The sequence below is a fragment of the Octopus sinensis genome, linkage group LG3 (genome assembly GCF_006345805.1).
Source record: "Octopus sinensis linkage group LG3, ASM634580v1, whole genome shotgun sequence".
Taxonomy (NCBI): domain Eukaryota; kingdom Metazoa; phylum Mollusca; class Cephalopoda; order Octopoda; family Octopodidae; genus Octopus; species Octopus sinensis.
This window is the reverse complement of record NC_042999.1, coordinates 130,251,633-130,274,957: the sequence shown is the minus strand read 5'-3', so window position 1 is coordinate 130,274,957 and position 23,325 is coordinate 130,251,633. Positions and strand designations below refer to the sequence as shown.

Here is a 23,325-nt window from a genome sequence, read left to right as displayed (position 1 = left end):
TTGTGTCACTCTTTCTCTGCTAGAAATATCAGACAAATTTCCCTCATATCACATCCAATGTTTTTTAAAGTCTGGCATATTAACTATTGTAGTCTTAGAAACATTTTGCTAGGAAAATGCGAAATTGTCAGAGCTGAAATGTCCTTTGATCATGGTCTGCCAAATCGAGGCTAAATTTAAGTTAAGCAACAACTATTCTTTACCAATGACCATATTTAGCCATTATTGTGAAGAACGGACATGGTAAAGCAGCATTTTCTTTTCCGTTGGGTGTTTCTAATCCAATTCCGATTTTTGTAATTATCTTCTAACTAATGGCGTGTGAATTCAAGTTTTCTCAACACCCCTTAACAATTATGCCTTCGATTCTTTGGGGTATACCTACATATCATTTGATTCATCCCTATATATATATGCACACACATATATATAAATGAAATGTACAGAGAAAGAGAGAGGGAGAGAAAGGGAAGAAACATTAGGCACAGACTACGAAACCATTCTCCTCTCATCGGCTATTGACAGAAGATCGTGGCGATATCGGCACGTCACCAACAAACATTACAGAGTGCTCGTAATAAACATTACAGAAGGCAGGACAACACCAAGTACACGAAAATATACGAAAACCTATGTACAATAAACCTTTAATTCTGTCAACTTAACAAAAATGATCTCATACTGCTATGACAAACAGAAAAAAAAAGAATTAAGTGACAAAGATATTTTAGGAAGTTGTTGTGTCCTAGCATATGTGCTGCTTCTTTTAGTTTTCGTATTTTCCAGTAAATAATGTAAATAAAGGTAAGGTTTCAAACAAGTCAATCACTAGTATACTGCATTTCTGATGGCAAGCATAGACCTAGCAAGACAGTAAGAAGAAAACCCCATAAAACTACTTCAGAACCAAAATGGATCATAAAGCATGTCTCATGAAGCATACATACAATCAACAGACTGAGTAACCGTAGTTTTTCAAACATAGACTATCTAGGACTACATTATCTGGCGACCTTCATTTTTAAGACAGTAAGGCGTCATTTTAAGGAGACTTGAATGTTATTTCTTGTAGATTGAACGACGACATAGAAGTTCCTTCATTGGTTCGTTCTAAAAGGGGTTTTCTGTTAGTAAGCGGCCGGGTTCTAATTTCTTGGTATTAAGAGATAAATCTTCTCTGAATATATGTGTAAAATTACGTAAAAACTCACTTAAAAGGCATGTCGTCTATTTCTGACAGTTAGGTGAACTGAAACTCATGAAACCAACTGCCACATCTGGAAAATAGATCGGTTCAATGAAACACCACCCACAAATCTGAACTCAAGGCCCATGAGTTGGCTACTTAATACCGGCGACACAATGTGCAATATTCGGGTGAGTAATCCACCTTTCATTTACTTAAAGGTACGAAAAAACAAGATATAAACACCATTCTTGCAAAGCATTCAACTTCGGGTATTTTGATTTTGTGATTTAGAATTTCTGTGAAGGCTTAATTAATAGGGTAAGAACTTGTATTAATGGAACAATGAATATATCTGTTGTACCACCGTCACCAGTACAACAGTATCGGCATCAATAATGCTTTTACGTCTATATTCTACGCTGTTTAAATAGTCAAGGCGAAAAAGATCTATGAATATTCATATAATCTCAGGGAATAATGCAAAGCAATGCACAGGTGGTCGCCCTTAGCCAGGCAAGCCACTTCTGGTATTGTCAGCAATAACAAGACAAAAAAAAAAAATCCGTTGCCACGGGATACTGCATGGCAAAATGCAAACAAAGAAACGAGAAATAATCAGAATAAGATAATATCAGGAATTATTCATTAGTAAGTCGACTAGAACATAACCTGCATACATATGAATGCACATTTGTGAAAAAGCACTCACAAATACACACACATAGACGCAGATGCACACTCATATCATCGATATATATATGTGTGTGTGTGTGTGTGTGTGTACACAGACATGCTTTATATATATATATATGTATAATATATGCACACACACACAGATATGTATGTACATACACTTCATACATATATAGGGAGAATTCATTAAAGAAAACAAAATACGAAGACAGGTGGTGTAGACAACAAACAGATGTATTAGTATAACACTAGGGAAGTGAAAAAGTCTTTAACGTTTCGAGCCTACGCTCTTCCAGAGAAGTAACACAGACAGAAACAAGGAAAGAAAATAAAGAATGTGTAGAGGCTAGCGATCTATCATGACGAATGCCGGAAAGAGAGGTCACACAGGAGAGCTAGAAGAAGGGTAGATAAAGTAGTGGTGATCCCAAAACGAAGGTGCGCGTACGTGTGTATAAGAGGGTATGTACGTGCGTGTGGAAGAGAGCTGGTGACCTTGACGTGTGCGTGTGTATGTGTAGGTGTGTGGATGTGGGGCCGAGAAGTGGTCAGTGCTAGTGTGTGCGAGGTGATGTGATGTGATGTGGTGTTGTGTGGTATGGTGGTGTATGATGTAGTGGTGTGTGGTGTGGTGTGATGGTGTTGGGAGGTGGGGGAGGCGAGAGTGTGGAAAGCAAGGGTGTGGTATGGGTTAGAATGAGGGTGGGGTAGAGGTGTGGTATGTGGGTAGGCTGAGGGTGGGAGTAGAGGTGGCATATGTGGGAATGGATGTAAGGGATGGGGATGGGGCGGGATCGGATGCATAGGGAAGGTGGGTAGGAGTGAAGAAAAGAGAAGGAGATTAGTAATGAAGAGAAGAAGTAGGAGTCGGAGCAAAAGAGACAAGGTGGGTAGGAGGAATATATATATAAAAACTTACTTGAAGAAGAAAACAACGCGTGGCGTTCAATCATATAATAACAATTTAATAAATAAAACATCGGCATACATACATACATATATGTACATACCTACATCTATATGTATATATACATGCATATATGAGTACAGGATACCACAAATAAACGTAGAACACAACGAGAAACGAAAACATAAAATCAAACAAGGAAACGGACTTTTTTTAACAACGAAAAAACAGTGCAAGACAAACAATATAAGGAAAATTCCCCTTCATCAGCTGCCCCTGTTTCGACTCAATGCATGTTTCGAAGGTAAGGGCAGAACACGATCCGGCCGTAGCAGTCCTTCTTGCAAAATGAATTAAATAAAATTCTTTTGCAGAGGGGTAAAACAAGTGACAAGAACAGGACGTAAAAACAATATACTTCATTATATGTATATATACATGCATTTGTGGGTACAGGACATAAAAAAACACGTTCATAATAATTTTTCTATCGTCTTGGCTTAACAACCCTCACCGTTTGTTTTTACTGTTTTGTTCTCACTGTCCTGTTCTTGTTACCACTATCACCCTCCGCAAAAAATTCCAAGTATTATTTAATTTGCTTTGCAGGAAGACAGCCAAAGTGCCCCTAAGCATTTCGTTCAACGTGCTAATGATTCTACCAGTTTGCCGCTTTACTACCCACAAGGGGCTAAACACAGAGAAGACAAGCAAGGACTGACAAACGGATTAAGTCGATTACATCAACCCCAGTGCGTAACTGGTACTTAATTTATCGACCCCGAAAGGATGAAAGGCAAAGTCGACTTCGGCGGAATTTGAACTCAGAACGTAGCAGACGAAATACGGCTACGCATTTCACCCGGCGAGCTAACGTTTCTGCACTGCCTTAATAATACACATGCACGTGCACGCACACGCACACACACACACACACACAATCACACAAGCTTTTGATCTAATACCTACCTCTTCTGCCCGCACCCCGTAAATTATTATCAAATAGGTGGACATCAACATGCATCAACAAATAGTTGGTTGATTTCTATAAAACAAAGATCTGTACTCTTGTAAGAATAATCGGTCCGGAGTAGCGTTGACTGAGAAGACACTCAATAAAGTCGATACACCGTATCTCTCGAAGTTCTCCCTTGCTAATGAATCCTTTATGAACACACATCATTTAAAGAGAGGTGTTGTTCTCCGGCGGCGAAAAATAAGACCGATCTGTTGGATACGTTATCACATGGTAGCTAAATCTTGTAAGAAAGCAGCTGAATTTCTTCGAGCCATACATTGTAACAATAATATGCGCACGCACGCACATACACACACACACACAATGTGGTCTATAATACACACACAAAAAAAAAACGGACTGTCACGTCTGGAATTACATAAATCAACATAAATCTACTTTAGTAAGGCTAATGTCGGGATAAACAACAGCTGTATTAGTGTCGAAATTGTGATGATGTTTTGTCGATAATTGACGAGAGAATTAGCATATTTGTGTCCATTGATTGTATGTTGTTTTCTATGTGTTTTTCTATCTTTTTTTTTGTCGTCCTTCTCTGTCACTTTTCTACTATTATACATACCATTCTGGTTATACAGCGCGTGCGTGAGGGAGCGAAAGTAAACAGGAGAAAAGAAAGCAGCTATAAAACAGGGGAGTGAGAGAAACGAGGAAAGTTAGCGGCAGAAATAAAGATAATGAGTGGTATTAGAATATCTATTCTGATAGAGAGTAGCATAAAATCTAATGTAGACTATTGAGGAATAAAGAAAGTGAGGTTAACACCGGTTTACCTTCAGATAGAATAAGTACCATTGCTCATTGATGAGTAGATTGTTCTATAATTAATGGAGCTGATAAAGGCGCTGAACTGGCAGAATCGTTACTGCGGCGGATACAATGCTCAGCGTCATTTCTTCTAACTTTACTTGCAAAATTCAAATGCTACCGTGGTCGATTTTGCCTTTCATCCTTTCAGAGTTAATAAAATAAATATCAGTTGAATACAGGGGTCGGTGTAATCGACTTACCCTCTCCTCTAAAATCACTGGCCTAGTACCGAAATTTGAAACCATAATTAATGGGGTTACTATAGTGTATATAATTGATGCATGTAATTTTAGTTTGTAGTACTGAATTCGAGCCTTCTCATATGTAAATCACATATAGATTTAAGATTCCAGGAAAACCAGAGTCAGCAAAAGTCCATTAGTAACGTTCGGATGTCGTGCAGGAAGGTTTCAGATCGCTCTCTTATTCGAACGGCAACCAAATTTGCGAACGTTATCTCAAAACCAGTTAACACCTTCAAATTTAAGTTAAACTTAATCCTACTTTGACAGATTGCGAGAAAGATATTTAACAAAAATTTAATATATAAAACAAGTATATACAGATTTAAATCAATATTTATGCGAAATATTAAAAAGGGTTATAAATATTTAAATATTTTTAAAATGATTAACGATATAATCGTTGGTGACAGGAGATTCTTTAGACGACATGCAGTAAGAATGCATAAATACAATAAGAATAAATTAGATGATAAAAAGTTCTCTCTTGGCGTTTCAGCGTTGTCATTCGAATACAGAATAAAACATATTTAATAATAAAGCTCTGCAAATCAGAGTGAAATAATGTCCCTTTGGTGTTGTTAATGATGATGGTGGTGGTGGTAATATAGGCGATAGTGGTAGAATTCGAGAAACACAGCAGCAGCAGTTTAACTCATGCCAGCCGTCATTGAACACATCTATAACGAAAGGTGCTGAAATAGTGCCCAGCTCATCATTTTCTCTTTCAGTAGTAATGTGCCTAAGAATACATTGTCCAATGAGTTGTTCTTCATCGAAAAAAATGCAAAGGGTGCTACAAGGAAGATGTAAATATTTATAGTAAGTAAATCGATTACACAGAAATTCCATTCATGGCTTGTGGAGGTGGAAGAGTCTGCAACATATTTACACCATCCAAAAGGTACTCAGTATAGTGCGTATTCTTTCACTGCCAATTCGAAAAATCATGCATCTGAAACTTTGTCAACAAACTGGGTGGGGCTTCCAGACAGCTAAGCATGATTTTAATGAGAACTGCTTTTACGTGCTTTCAAGAGAGACAGAAACTCAACGTTAAAGAGTTTTCTGGTGAAGAAGAGGAGACATAGTTTTGGGGATGCAGTTTTGGTCATGTGGAATCGCAAATTAAGAGACCTTGAGCTTGTGGTGACCAGATATATTTATTCTATAAGGCACAGTAGGAAAATGTAGTATTTCTTTTGTATGTGTAGTGATTACATTTTGATATGGAAGATATATTCGAAGTAGTTGTTCATGGAAGCAGTGTAATTCTGGTTTGAAATGTTTAGGATCTTTCCTGATCTACCGTTTTCTACAAGATGACAAATGCATGTGGAAGGTTAAGGGAAAGTTAAAAAGGAAACATTTAAACTGAAGCATTAGTTTAGCGTGTCAAGTCCTACAGAAATTATTGCTTCATATCCGGAAACTCCAGCATACTAGAAGAAAATTCAGAATCTACTTGCCGTTCCACCAACTAGAAATAGCTCAATCTTTTTTATATCATACTTTACCGTTTTAAAAATGTATTAGATAATGTTGTCCTAGATATGCTACTCTTAAAAGGGTTGTATGGTCATGTTTGAAAGGTCTTTGATAATTAGTCTGTTCACTCAGAGCTCACTTGGGGTTAAAGGAGAACAAAATTCTACGTAAGACATTTAGTATACTCGTGACTTAATATGTGTATGTGTGTTCTGGGGAATATAAATCGAGAACTACACTTATCCAGTCTCGATAGCATAAACATAGCTCGGATTTCAAATTGACTACATAGTTTCGGTCTTAAGAGTTCTCAATAATTTTACTCAGCAGCTCTCACGCTGAGAAAAAGATAAAGCTTATAGCCATATAGGAATGTATCTTAAGTTTCATAAGATCAACTAATTTATGTTACTATGACATTACGGTTCTTCATTTCCGAGTTCAAATCCCACCGAAGTCGATTTTGCTTTTTATCCCTCCGGCGTCAATAAAATCATGTGCCAGCCTAGTACTGAGCTTGATTTAATCGACTAAACTTTCGCACAAATTCTAGGCCTTGTTTCTGTTAGAAACAATTTTATTCTTATTAATTTTTCTTTCCTGATCTACCGTTTTCTGCTGATATGTAAACTGTATTATGTATAACATACAAGGACGTACCTCCTGAGTAGACAAGTTAGGGTGTTACAGTTTTATATTTAAGAGATGAGGAACTATGTACATTATTGAAGCACTACTTCGGAGAGAATATAAATAGAGTAGGCAGTAGAAATGGGGGGGGGTAGATTTGGTGGTTGAGAGAGAAAGAATCCTATGGTAAAACTAGACTCGGTGGGTGGGTGAGAAAAAATCCTTGTAGTACAATGAGACGTTCGTAATATTTATGGAGTAATTAAAATATAAGGTTGGGTGTGATAGAGAAGGAGAGCTAAACCCACATGCAACAAGACAAAAATTGAGAGTAAGCGAGGTGACGAAAGAGAGGGAGAGAGGTATGCAAGGTCTGTGCTTGTGAGATAAATAAGCATATGGCTGCAGACAGAAAGTGATCCATGGATCCACGTATATTTAATATTCATTTAGGAGATACGTTGATAAAATTATGATAAAGAAAATGGCGCCAGGATTTTGAAATTCATGAAACAAAGCAGTGTTGGCTTCATATCAAAACTTAAACACAGTTTATCAACATTCACAAGTATATATATTGACACACACATAATCACGCATCCCCACATACATATTACACACACACATATAGTAATTCAATTGGCAACCGAGAAAGATATCAGAAATATAACAATGGGAGAAGCAATGTACATAGACGTAGGTAATCTTCCTCAGAATCAATGGAGCGACCCATTTTCGATTCCTGGATTAAACCTGCACGCTAGAAATACTCTCCTACTGTCCCTGGAAAAATATGGTTCAAAACATCCAACTTCTTGTCTTTTATTTCTCAGGAATATTGCAGCTAATTAAGAGTTACTGATCGAATGCAAATAAACAAGTGTAAAAAAGAAATATGCAATGAAGCACGGACTTGTTGGTAAACACTGCTATTTCGATTCTTGTCGGCTACCTTTCAAAAATGTCGAAAGAGTACATCCTAGCAAATGAGAAATTTCAACAGATTCAATCAGAAAGAAAGATATTAAATGAGAAATGATTCACCTGAGAATCGAAACAATATCATAAATGGCTTTGTCACGAGAACCAGAAACTCACTAACATTATACCGTGTACATATCAAGTAACTTACGTATACCTATATAAAGGTATTTAGTGTGATAGGAAAAGGCTTGAACCATAGAAATCTCATTTATTATTTGACACTTCTATACAATTAGATTTCGATGTCAGATTTACTGAAGTTAATGTAACATATATCATGGTCATTAGGAGAAACTTAACAGGTTTATGTTAAGTTTCCTTTCTAAACTATAAAGTTGTCTTGTGAGTAACTGAGTTTCTGATCAATAAAACTCTTTTAGATTCTGGCGACGCTAAATATTATTATTAGCTTCCCTTTTTTAAAATAAACAATACCGTTATTAGAATATAGGGGAAGGAGATGGATAGATAGAATTGTTACAATGACAAACAAAGTACTTTGCAGAATTTATTTACGACCCTCAACAATCTGAGTTCAAATTCTTCTAAAGTTCTTTTCATTCTTCTTTCGACAATAAATTTTTAAAATACCAGCTGAGTACCCAAAGTTAAACATTATTATTACAATTCCGTGTATGATGCAGAAATATTAGCAGAAAAGTACTGAGGAGGGATGCATTTCAATATTCAGTTTTGACCTTCTGTCTTACGAGATTTGTAATCCGTCAGGTGCTGGCATCTAATAGATTACTCTTCTTTGTCTATCTGTTATGATAAAGAAATCAGATACCAGTTGTTGTATCTGAGTGTTAAACTGAGATAGAATAGTGAACTATCCGGAGGAAATTTATGCATATTGTTTCTATAGCATGAAATCAAACTTAAGAACCACAAACAAGTTCAGCGAAATTTAAGAGATATGTTACCGAGGTGATCCAATTAGATGGTTTCTTTCTACAAACGCAACTTCTTCCATTAGCAAACTGTGTTAAATGCACGAAATTGTCAGCATACCATCATAGAATATTATGTAATGTGTAGCAGAGTCGAGCTTCCCATCGAATTTCGATATCTGTTTAAAGTCAATTCACATCGTTTAAACTGCTAATGTTCCTAAGAAAGATATGAACGTCATATATTCTTTTTCCTTTCTCCTAAAAATGCCTAACCTTAACAAAAACCATTATTGGAAATTAAAATACGTGAAAGTAATATTGGAAATGCGACATGTTCAAAGGAAATAATTGTTTTCTCAGTGATAATTAGATAACTATAAAATAAATAACATACTTTATAATATATTAATGAACTCAGATTTCTAAAAACAAACAAACACACACGCGTATACAAATAGCGTTATTAACATTATTAAATCTGAGGTTTTGTAAAAATCAATAAATTTATTAATTACTGATCGAAAGTGCGTGTGTACTTCCCTTGATATGTTTTTGAATGGTTTCAGTGAGGATTTTTTTATGAATGAGAGGATGTCAGTAAATAGCTAATTAAACGCTGAATTGTAGAGCGAAAAAAAAACAATAATTGTAACCATTCTGTACAGAAAAGTGATAGGTTTAACCAAAACATCTTTCGTAAAATGTTATCAACTGAGAAAACAATTCAATTCACAGAGAACTGTTGTGTTCCTTTCAGTTGTTTATAGTACTAAGTATTAAAATTAAAACGGAGGTCCAGTCGACAAGGGAGACTGTGTAATCGCTCGACCTGACAGGAGAGCAGCCAAATTTCCCACCTGGCGGAAAGAAAATATGATATGGCAATGGTTGGAATCCAAGATCTACTCACAGATTTACCCTATCATAGCTGGAAATGAGGATGACAAACAGAATTTCGTTTTTGTATTTGGTTTACAAGATTCATAATGTGAACTCGTGTGTTGAAAACAAAATTTGTTGTATCTTCGAAAGGTTATTGATGAAGTTGCGAATGGTGATGAAGGGACTTTGACAACAACCGATTGACTGATTGACCAAGTGATTAAGTAAGTAATCGATTAATTACTTAGATAAACAACCAACCATCTGACTAATAAAGAAATGAAACTGAATCCGTGCGTGTATTTATTATAGACATAATTCCCCCACCCAATACAACAATAATAGCAACTCAGGTAAAATTTTAGTGACGTAAATAACACGAAATTACTACAAGCACGTATAAAAAAGTGGGTCACCGGAAACTGCTTTAATAATGACTTTGAAAATGTAAATAACCAATATTGTTTTCTTCTGACTGAGACGAAAATCTCTGTATCCTTTTGGTGAAAAGTTAATGCTGTGATGTTCATCGTTTTCTCTGAGATATTTAATAGCTTTTTCTCAATGGGAACGAATGTCTGGAAGAAGGCCAAAGTTAAATCACTCCGTCTTCAAACCAAATAGCGTGTGTGTGTGTGAACGCAAATATGTATACATATTTGTTTATGCGTGTGTACGTGCGTTTACATTACATCAAAAAACTTCCAGTAAAAAAATAACCCTAAAAAACACTCGCGTCTAAAACTAACCTAAGCTTAACTAGATTTATAACAAACAGTATCGACCAGGTTTTGGCTATACAATATTATGACTCAGCTACTGTGACACAAAATATTCAGCAACAAATCTATCTCTGAACTAGATAAAATATAAATATTTTGTTCATTCACAAAACTAATGTTGTTCCTGTGTACTCGTGTAAAATAATCATTCGCTTCAATCACCACGTGTATTTCATATCCTTGTAATACAAATAGCAGGAATACTCAAGCACTACTCACATAAAAAAAATCACTTCTGCACCACGCCGCCTCTAAAAATGATCGGTACTCAGCTACAGCCCTTACAGTTGCACTAAATGCTGGGTCTCATTACTACTGAGGAGCTATACTGGCAAAAGCACATCCTTAGCATAGTCCGGGCCCTCATCCTGATAATTAAGGTTAAATTAGGCTCTTTAGTGTCAGAAGATATTTCAGATTTCAACAGCTGCTGAGACTTGAGAATGCCTACATGAACCTCACAATAAAGTACTGCTCCTACATCAGGGAGAGTGCTGCTGCGCTGCACTTGGAGATTATCGACTGCATCCAGAGAAGAGCCACTCGGCCAACTGATATTCCATCACTAATGGACACACTCCAGCTTCAGACGTAGTCTCTTCTCACTGTCTTCTCTATCGCTACGATATCGACTTCTGCTCCTCGGAAGAGGCTGATTTAAGGTAGCGTGAGTAGTTGACATACTATTCGTTTCTCAACCTCTTTGCGCCATTTGTCCAGCCACCTTTTGCTCATACTAACCACTATGCCTTATCTTTCATCGCCAAAATATCGGCCCTCTGGAACCTTCTCACTGTTCACATCTTTCCTGCAAGTGTTGACAAGTAACAGCTTAAACGCAACACAACAGCAACAGTATCACTAAGTGTTGGAGGGGCTTACATATGTCATGGGCTCTTCCCCTTCCTCCAGACTCAGCATGTAAAAATAAAATGTGGAATAAAGTGAACGTCAGAACTTGCTTTAACAAGCTTAGAGAACCTAGGGATTTAATCCAATAAATGGTCGGTATTGATAACTTTTAAAGTCTAGCAATGACGGACTGAATAATAAATCTTTCTAATTTGTGCACAAAGCCAGTAAGTTTAGGAAGATGGGGTTAGTCAATTAAATCGACCCTAGTTTTTGATTGGTATTGTATTCTATAAACTCCGAAAAGATGAGATGCAAAGTTGACCTCGGCAGGAATTTGAAGCCTTTTGCAGTTTATAAAGGTCATTTTCCCTCAAACTACAATTTTTTAAATACCACAAGTTAATCTACATATACACTACTCTCGGTTATAAGAGTTTCAAATTTGGCACAAGGCCAGAAATTTTGGTGGAGAAGGATACGTCGATTACATCGATCTCAATGTTCAACTGGAACTTATTTCATCGACTCCGAAAAGATGAAAGGCAAAGTCAGCCTCGACGGAATTTGAACTCAGAATGCCGAGACAGACGAAATGCCGCTAAGCATTTTGTCTGGCATGCTAACAATTCTGTCACTTCGCCGCCTAACTGTTGGTTATATTAATATCGGTTACATTAATACAAGAACTTCAACATCTACTTTTCTCCCACCGTCCTGCTCTAAAAAGCGAACAGACGATAGGTAAGTATTCGGTCACAGTCATACACAATCTTAGCATATTTAATTTAGTGAACATTAAATTAGTAATTTGATAAGATCTTTTCGGTTTGAACGGCAGTTTTTAACATAATTTCTAATTAAAAAATTTTAAACTTCGTATACTGGTAGAATGTGTTTATAAAACATATTTTTCTCTTGCCTTTATTGAGAAAATTCTATAGTTTGTAAGATATTTGTTGTTTTTTTTTTCTTCAATTTCTGCAATTTCAACCAATCAGTGACGTCTATTGAGTTAAAAAGCATTATGTGCCGTATGAATATGTCCCTCGTTTAAGAAACAGATTGGGTTTATTTACATTTGTGAAGAAAAAAAGATACCCTTCCCCCACCCCTAAACCACCCTAACTAACCCTAACTCTAAAAGAGATTGAAATGCAATAGATCGATTCTAGGGTTATAATTATGAGTGACAATTTCATATGACACCGCTAGAAAAAAACTGCCGTTCAAACCGAAAAGTTATGTGTTGAGAAAAAAAAAATTATTATTAATATCATTTTAATTATTCCGACAAGTACGAAGACGGTTCTGGATATAGTGATTTTAAACTGCCTCGGCTCAGTGAAGCATATACTTCACCGTACTTGCGGAAGTAGAGATAATAAAAATGATAGTAGTAGCATTGTGATTCGCGCGCTTTGCAGTAGGTCGCTTTCAAAATTGTTCAAGCCGTATTCGAAATTATTCAATGATTAACTCACATGATCCTTTTCGACGCACAGACGCGCGCGTGAATGTATCGTCAAAAAATTACTTGATAAAGCTGCAACATTTTCTTAAAAGTTGTTAACTATTTAAAAAGAAAAACTTTGTGAAAAATAGAATGACACGAATCTTTTGGAATGAAGCTTACGTGTTGTTGTGTTATACAATACGTTGACTTCATTGCAAAACATTCGTGTCATTCTATTTTTTCAAAAAGTTTTTAAATAATTAATAACATGTAACAAAATATTTCTTTATACATGTGTGTGTATATATATATATATATATATATATATATATATATATATATATACTCTCACACACACGAGTTAACGAATGAATACGTGAATTTCGGAGTTACAATTCAATAAACTTCAGTTAATAATAATAATAATAATAATAATAGATGCAGTACCAGGCAATGGTTCTCGTGGCTTCTGATCTTAACTGATTGGAAGTGTTATCATGTACATTGTTTTGTCTTGGTATAAAAGATGGGGCTACAGCAAATATTCTGCTCAATACCACAGATTTGCTTGTCAGTTGTTTGACCTTAAACCGTTGAGCATGTCCCTAAGTGGCTGACGATATGTGCATCTCTGATCACAAGTAGAATTAGTGGGGGAACATCATAGCCATGTGTTGAGAGGGATTCTTTGGGGTTTGAATAATTCACCTCTGGAAACATGGGTGTTTCGTTCAACATCCTTAAACAACTCTTATTCAGGGACCTTTTGAGTGGGATTGGTTACTCGACCAGTAGAAAATTCTAACTGAGCCCCCACCTGCAAGGTCATGCGCTGTTTATCTTGATATGAGCTCACCATGTCGTGCACAAATGGTTGTGATACATGTACCCTAGTGTACCCTTATCAGACGGGTAGTCATGATGGGTATACTGGGCTTCGTATATTTTACCCCAGTGTCACTTTGATGGTATGCACTGCTCTCTCACTCAATAATAATAATAATAATAATAATGTGAGTTGGCAGAATCGTTAGCAAACCAGGCAAAATGCACAGCAGCATTTCGACCGTCTCTATGTTCTGAGCTCAAATTGCGCTGAGTAGTAGTAGTAGTAGTAGTAGTAGTAGTAGTAGTAGTAGTTATTACTATTATTATCCTTTCTACTATAGCCACAAAGTCTGAAATTTGGGAGAGGGAACAAGCCGATTACATCGACGCCAGTACTCAACTGGTTCTTATTTTATCGACTCCGAAAGGATGAAACTTAAAGTCTACCTCGGCAAGATATGAGCTCAGAACATAAGCAGCTGGAGGAAGTGCCGGTAAATCTGTTGACTTCACTAATTCCTTAGTTGAACACAAGTCTAGCAATTTTGAGGAGGGTTTAATAATTTAAATCGACTCCGCTACTTGACGGGTATCTTAGTTTATCGACCGCCAGGAGTACAAAGGGTTAATTGACTTCGGAAGGATCGAAATTAAGAGTGTATAAAGAACGAAAACAAAAGACATCAAGGACTTCTTCGGACGCTCTAACCTTTCTGTCTTCATATTTAAATCAAACAAATTAATCATTTTTTAAAAAGAAATATATAATAAAAAATATAATAAAAGTTTGTGTTCTCAGTATCATTAGCTTTCGGGAGCTTAATTTCGGGCTCTAATTAATCAAAATTATTTAATATAGGATCTCATTATTATTTTAATTGATTGCTACTCTCTAGGCGTGTTTTATTTGCTTTATTCCATACAGGATTTCAATTGTGCAATTGAGAGTAAGATGAAACAATTATCAACAGTGACCAAGACCGTTCATGTTTGTCCAATATTTTCATTCTTTTTGTTTGTCTGTTTGTTTGTTTGTTTTTCGTTCCCTTTATCGAGTGTTTGCACATGAGATAATCAATAAAAAGTCATTTTCATTCAATTATGGGAGAAGTATGGGTGAGTGGATAAATTGGACATGTTTTCGCTATCAGTTTGTGTATAAACTAATCTCTAGAACTTTCGATAAATATCCAACCGGTTTGATATTTAAATCAATGAGTTTATAATCAGTTAGCAATGCAGTTCATGCTTACTTAATATTTGAATATTGATCCAAAATGGAGGGTTTTGGGCAAGAAATCTTTCAAACTGTAAATCAGTGGAAGAAAGGTGAATGAAAAGAAATGTTATTCTGTGCCTAATTACCGGCACAGCAGACAGCAACTACTGCTTGTGCGTTAACAATCACTACTGTCAAGTTCACTTCGAATATTAACTTTAGCAATTCTATTTCAATTGTCACAACCATCATTTCTACCATTATATCAATATTTACACACCAAAAGAAAATATTCTACTTGTTTGGCGAGAAAGTATCAGAATAACCACACTCACTGTTATTTACAGTTTTTATTCCTTTTGCATCTTCGTGATTTGTCTGTCTAGTTTTGAGGAACAGAAGAAATTATGCTTTTCTCACATTATTATAAATGTGAGGACGCATAGCTGACCTGATGGTTAGCGTGTTGCACTCACGATCGCAAGATCGTAGTTTCAATTCCGAGACAGGATGCTGCTTTTAGTTCTTGAGCAAACACTTCAACTCATGTTGTTCTGCGATCATTTCGATTCCTGATGTGTGGTTGACGGTGCATCTGTTCAGGCAACGTCGATTTGATGGAGTGGGCTAATGTACGATGCATACACTTGATCACTATAAACAAACCATTTCTGAAGGTCGTTCAGCAAAATCTGAACGCTCATACGTCGTTTTCGAGCATTATGCGGAAAAAAAAGAATGAAATGAGACGCTGCAGTGTCCACGTCTTTTCCAATGACATTCTATTAATAGATCATTCTTGAATACTATTTAGTTATCTCTGGACTCAAACAACCTAACGCTTTCTTTTCTCTGTTACATCTAACCAAACAGTTCTATCTCTGAAACTATCCCTGAGTCAGACATCTCTAATCTCTCATACATCTTACCACACATTTCCATACAATATATACTATAATACTAGTCTACACTTATCTCTATTGAAAAGCATTGTCACATCTTCAACAGGCTCATACATCTGCAGCTGAAAACCACTGAAACAGCTTGGCATAGATAGATATTACATTTCAATCTTGTACAGCTTAAAAATAAAACACAATATTCAGAAACAATGCAATCAAAATATCACAACAATCTCAAATGGCCATTCATGAAATTTTTGTATTCTCAGAGTGGTATATATTATAAAAGCTAAATTTCCTCTTCAGATGAAATGGCCACTTAAAGAGTTTTATATAGAATAGAACTTTTACCAAACAAATCTTGACAAAGTTCACAAGAAACTATATATTCAAATACTCATCACACACACACACACACACAGACACACACACAGACACACAGATAGATAGATAGATAGATAGATAGATAGATAGATAGATAGATAGATAGATAGATAGATAGATAGATAGATAGATAGATAGATAGATAGATAGATAGATAGATAGATAGATAGATAGATAGATAGATAGATAGATAGATAGATAGATAGATAGATAGATAGATAGACAAGCAGGCAGGCAGACGCATACATTACATAATCTTCGCCGAGGACGACTTTGCCTTTCATCCTTTCGGAGTCGATAAATTAAGTACCAGTTGCGTACTGGTTCGATCTAATTGACTGACCCTTCCCCAAAAATTTCGGGCCTTGTCCCTGGAGTAGAAAAAATACATTACATAATCCAGATCACATTCAAGAAAATTCAGTCTGCTCGAAAGACAGATTATTCGCCCAGTCTTTTTTCTGTGTGCAAAGAACATAGGACTATATTATCCAGTGTCACCTATTCTAAGAGATGGAATGTCATTTCAGAGTGGATTTTGCTGCTTTTCTTGTAGCTTAAGCAGCCACAGAGGCTTCCTCGTTGGCTCGTCGACCAAAACGGTGTAAATGAAATGATTTAGTATTAACTTCTAAAGCGCTGGTTTCTATCTCGTTATATCATGATGGATTATTATTGTTGTAATGGTATGAATTGAAGTAATTCTAGTTTTATTGATTCAGAAGGAAAGGATTCACACCTTGTACAGTGGGTAATTAAACAGTATCAATGATTTCAATGAACTGATGTATTCCTTTTAACAATCCCCTTATTCTTTCAACACAAGATTCTGGAGCAAATTTGTAATGGAGGAAAGAACTGGCACTTATCACTTCAGCCAATAAATAAGAATGCAAATTTATAATTTCTCTAAGGAAGCTGCTCATCTTTATATTTCACATCACACATTTTTATTTTATATATAAAAAAAAAAAAGAAGTTCTAACATTATCATAGTTTTTACATTTAATTGGAAAAAAAAACCTTCACACGAAAAAGAACACAACATAAAACATTGCTTTCGGCATTTGCTATAAAGTTTTCTAAACTTTAGTCTGAAGAGAAACGATTTCTAAATTCAGAATGTGGTGTCTACTTGCTATAAGCGAAACTTATTCACAAGTATCTCTCTCTATATAAACGGCAGTTTGTCTGTGCGTGTTTCTGTGTGTCTGTTTTCTTGTACCCTCACCCTGACAACGGCTTTCAACCGATTCTGATGAAACTTGACACACACATAGCCCAATGTCATAATTTAAAACTAACACAGCGAAAATTTTGAAAAGTTCCCCCAGTTCTGAAAAAAATCGATAAATTCGACATGGGGTCGAGAATCAGAAACACAAACCGCAAAATGTCTAGGGGACGCAACTCCACCTTTTTTAACTAAAAAAAAAATTTACCATCATTTTTTCCATCTTTTTGCTATTTTTTGGCTATAACTCTCTAAAAATGCTTTATAGTTATTTCCCTTAAAAACCTGAGCAACGCCGGGCGATACTGCTAGTTAATCATAAATCGAGTGGGCAGACAGACGCGCGCGCGCACATGTTCCCGACTGTTATATCAAAGTCACACCATTAAGTCATGCGCAGATTTTTTTTTCATGTTACAAATTATTTTACTAATACAAAAGGACCTCTGTCTATTTTCAGTAAAGTAGGAATTACGGCAAAATATTCTTGGACATTTGTTTAATCCAAAATCTCAGAATAAGCAACATTCATAGTTTTGTCCTGTGATATTATAAGGAGATCATATGGATCTTCCAAGTATCATAGAATCGTAAAGCTGATCACGGAAAATTAAATGAATAACATTAAAAACAGGAATTATTTTATTGAACTATAATTCAATAAAATCTAATACATCGCTTCTTAAAAAAAACAACGGAAAACTAATAGTTAAGATCACTGGATTGAACAATACCATCGGAACATTCAAAATTGCTATGATATTCAGCGCAAATACATAGGTTTCAACTGGATTATCACAGCATTTTCGAAACTTTCCAACAATACTCTTTATCCAATAAATGTAAAAAAAAGAGATACGACGCGTTGGCATGTTTAAAAAAGGGATACAAACGGAAAATTACATAAAAACATAGGAAGGGACGATAAGGAGGAAAAGCCAACTGACTGAACGGTCAAGAATATACAAAAGGAAAACAGGATGTAGCAATGATGCATTTTGAGTAGGGAGTGATTACAGAGAAGCCAGAGAGAGAGAGAAAGGAACCAAGGAGAAAAAGAGGCGCAGGTGTGGCTGTGTGGTAAGTAGCTTGCTTACCAACCACATGGTTCCGGGTTCAGTTCCACTGCGTGGCATCTTGGGCAAGTATCTTCTGCTATAGCCCCGGGCCGACCAATGCCTTGTGAGTGGATTTGATAGACGGAAACTGAAAGAAGCCTGTCGTATATATGTATATATGTGTATATGTATGTGTGTATATGTTTGTGTGTCTGTGTTTGTCCCCCTAGCATTACTTGACAACCGATGCTGGTGTGTTTACGTCCCCGTCATTTAGCGGTTCGGCAAAAGAGACCGATAGAATAAGTACTGGGCTTACAAAGAATAAGTCCCGGGGTGGATTTGCTCGACTAAAGGCGGTGATCCAGCATGGCCGCAGTCAAATGACTGAAACAAGTAAAAGCGTAAAAGAGTAAAGAGTAAGTTGTTTATTAATAAACGGAAGAAAAGGTACTGAATACATGTTCTAGAAAAAATTATTTATTTGGCTCATACTTTGAGTCGTTAGTCATGAATTTCTGCTTATGATTTCTTGTTCATACAAAAATGTTTAATATGGCAGAAAGAAATTTGAACATCTGTCGCCTGAAAAGGTGATAAACTGAGAAACCCAAGTGTAATAATATAGGTCATAAAACGAATAGATGTAAGTATTTGCAGGCATACATTCATGCATACATACACATACAGGCCATTATAGATTTGTAAACAAAAAGGTCTCTGATTTACGATAGCCCGTCTCAAATAAATAGCTATACTTTTCGCCAATAAAAACTGAAATTTAAATTAGAAATAAATATTTGTAGATAGTAAAATGAAAACTCTTAAAAATAGATTAATCACCTTCAAACAGTGAGAAACTATCAACTGAAGAGAAAATAACACACACACATTCTTATTAAATTGTCTCTTCTGGTTATTTATTCAATCGGAATTTTCTCCGTCTCTGTTCCGCTTTATGCTTTTCCGATTTGGTATTTGAAACTAGTAATATAAATATTTACTGATTATCATTGATTTGCCCTAAGTACTGTAAATGTTCACCATACACGCTCCCCTTTTTCCACAAGAGTAGCCAAAATATTCATATTCACATGTCAGCTGACTTCTGCAATAGTGCATGTACATACATTCTATTCATAGAAATGGCAGCAGTAATAGTGCTGAAAACAATATTTGGTAGTAGCCAATAGTGGTGTTGGTGCCAGAAAGGTGAAAACGGTATAAGTCAAGAATAACACTATATGAAAAAATGCAGCAGTTTTCCGAGAAACGACACAAAATAACTTACTTTTCCGTGGAAATAAAGAAATCCTCCTCATTTTCCAGCCTCCCGACAGACGAGAGGCGGGATCGTAGTTCACCAATTAGTTTCTCTTTGTCACACATCTAAAGAAGAAAGGAAAATGAAAAATTAATTAGAAGCTTGAGTGAAATTAGGCTAAATAAAAAGAACAAGTTTATTATTAGGTATAAATTACTTAAATTCATCAGTGAAAGAAATGAAAATTTCAGGCTGGCCTTAATCAGAATTATTCGTGAGAAAAAAGCTGCAACAGCAATTATGATCTATAAATTTGATACTAGGCCGCAAAATTGGCCATTGATAACATATGATGGGGACACAAACAATAATCTTGATAACAATGATGATAATAATGATAACAATAATGCTGCTGCTGCCGCTAATGATTGTGGGGATAATAATGATGCTTCTAATTAGACTTGAGGCCCGAGTCGTATAGACTCAAGTTATTTGTATATGAGTAAAACTGAATACCTACTGCATGACACAATAAGAATAACAAGAATACGAAAATCAACAACAATGATAACAACTAATTCAGAGTCAAGAATAATACCCATCCCAACATATTACAAATTATTTTGTAAAACTGATAGATTTTGAGTATCTGTTTAGTGGCCATAGAGGGTTCGGTTGCAAAAAATTAAGGTACTTTCTGCGAAATTAATGTCTTTGGTCTTTACAAAGACCAATTTAGTGATAAATATATCTGCAGTGAAAAGAAGGATATCTTTGCTGTTTACCTGCAGATCAAGTTTGATCGAGTAGACATTATCAAAGGTATTCCAGTTGTGACCGTGCCATCTTTTATCTCAGACATGTATCTAAGACCACATTGCAGAATATACACTTCTATTCTTAAAAAGAAAACGGTAGAATCCGTTACGAGGGAGATTTGGTTACTATTTACAGCAGGTCGAGCGACCTTTTATGGGTTCCGTCATTGGCTCAAGTGATACAATTTGATGTACCGAGACCTTACTGATCCGCAAATTTTGTCACGTCAGTTCCTCTGTTGAGGAACAGAAGCTGTAACAACTCGATTAGGTTCGATGTTTACAACGAAAGCAAACCAGTGGTTGTCAATATTTCCACAACTACTACTAAAGACATCCTATTATCGGTTTCAAAATGCTGCTCGAGATACAGCAACATATATCTAATTACGTCTGTCAAGCAATTGCCTCAGCTGAAACCCCATCGAGAAAACTAGGCCTTTCTACCTTTCGGAGTCGGTAAAACAGCAGTCAAGTTCATTGCTAAATACAGCCGTGAATTGAATGAAAGACATGACAGCATGCGACTTTGCAGATATATCAGTGAAAAATCTATTAAAGTCGCGTGGCTTCCTCAAACAATGCCCGATGCATGAAACAAGGCAAGAATAGTCATCGTTATTATTTTCATTGTCATTATTCTTCCTGATCCAACGGGAGAAACTGCGTGGTCGATCGATATGCTAGAAGTAGTAACCAAATCTTCCTCAAATCTCATCTCGTCATCGTTAAAAGTGGGATGACTATTTTAGATAATCTAATTCCTACTGGAAAGCATTTGATCTTAGATCCGCTTTATCAAGATTGACCTGGGACTAAACAACAATGACATTCATCCATTCTCAAGTTGTTAAAGAAAATCATTAAATATGACCTATATATAAAATTATAGAATTGATGCCATAATATGCTATAGATACGAGATGCGGCGGAGAGGAACAAAGAGTTTTGGTTTGGAAATGATTAAAAACATTTTTATAATATGCGTATAACTATATTCACAGGGCGAGCGTTCATAAGCTGCTGAAATTAAAAATGCTATATAAAAAAGTAAACGACATTAACAGTATTTGAAATCCTCTAGAATAAATTTTGTTTCCGGCTATTTACCGAAACGGAAGCTAAAATGCATTTTAAGAACTGTTTTGATTAACCATTAAAAGCAAATCACCCTATTTTCTGGCATATTATGCTGTATTAACTGATGTTCTTCATGAAGTTCTCTACATTACAGTGTTTCAGTATTCATACGCTCTTCTCTTTCCTACTGCTTCGATGTCCCTGCTAAATCTCTCCACCAGAATACATATAATTGCTAAGCTGCTCCCATCGTTAAAAACGACCACTGTATACAATAGAAGCAACGCGTTTAACACCTATACTGCCCATACCAACATTAAGGCCGCAGCTGCTACCACCACTACCACTAAATATAATACATCCACAAATAACGAAAGCTATGCCCATGTTATCATGACCAATGGTCACCTGCTAGAATTGCAGCCCTACTATTTATTTAAAAAATGGAAGGCCTCAGTGAATAATATAAATCCTATACAGACTACCTAGGTGGGGTGAGACAAGAGAATCGTCCTTTATGAGAGCTAATCTGGGGCTAAACATCACCACCATCAACAACATCGAGGTCGACTTTGCCTTTCATCCTTCGGATGAATTAAGTACCAGTGAAATACTGGGGTCAATATAATCAACTAGTCCCTTCCCCCAAAATGTCAGGCCTGACATTAGAAGGATTATTAACACAAGTTAAAAGAGTCAAAACAAATTTAATATTTTCCCCTATTTATATCATCCATAGCAAGCTACCTTAGAAAATGGAGTTAAAAAAAAATCCAAGATGGAAATAACGGATTAGAAAGCAGACAGAATAATTCCATTTTAAGGGATATTTATGAGTAAGTTGGCTGGTTTTGCTGACTTTATTACGAGTTGTTTTGTAGTAGTCACTCATTCTAACTACCGAATTTCACTAAATATAAGTTGCAGGCTGTAAAAGAAGAGAAGCTGTATTTTGTTGTTGCCATGGCAACAATCAATAAATGCTGTATTTATGTGTTGAATAATGTTGTTTTCTCTTCTGAAACATTAAAAGATAATTATCTATCGCACTATAAGACTCCAACTTACTAGCCAAACTAAATGTTAGAGAATTTTTGCTTGTAATGAACAGTCGGAGGCAGGGAAAGACGAACAGGAAGAAATACAGAAAAAAATAGTATGATGGATTGGAACAGTGGGAAAAAAATAATAAAAAGGATGAAAAGAAAATAAACGGCTGAGTTTTAAAATATCTCACGTTTGATTCCAAGATAAACATTTTTTTATAACTGTGCCAGTGATAGTGATGATGAACAACAATACTAATAACAACAATAACAATAACAGTAATGTTCTTTTGCTCAAGGCTCAAAAGGAGGGGCTTAGTCGATGCCATGACTCTAGCATTTCACAGGTATTTTACTGATCTCGAAAGGCTGAAAAGTAAAACTGATCTCAGTGGAATTTGAACCCAGAACGCTAAGAGCCGAAAGAAATACTGCTAAGTTTTAGGGGATTTTCTTTTTCCAAATTTGTAATAATTCTGCGGAGCTTGTCTTAGTAATGGTTTCTGATTGAAATACTGGGCCAAAAGTTTGAGAGGAGGGGATTAACTGATTCCCTATGTTATAGGCTTTGGTGAGATTAAAGGAAGAAAATAAACCTCCTCGAGATTTGAATCCAGAAATATAGAGTCGGAAGGCATTTTG

The 23,325-nt window shown here is 35.9% G+C and overlaps 1 protein-coding gene across 5 annotated transcripts in view; it reads right to left on the bottom strand.

Moving 5' to 3' along the window:
• The window catches only part of LOC115209833 (CRAL-TRIO domain-containing protein C3H8.02), a 166,408-nt gene that overhangs the window by 49,909 nt on the left and 93,174 nt on the right, over positions 1-23,325 (bottom strand). For all 5 annotated transcript variants that reach the window (XM_029778396.2, XM_036501328.1, XM_029778397.2 and 2 more), the window contains one exon: positions 19,767-19,864. In XM_029778396.2, the coding sequence (XP_029634256.1) occupies positions 19,767-19,864 (98 nt within the window). The remainder of the gene's footprint in view (positions 1-19,766; positions 19,865-23,325) is intronic.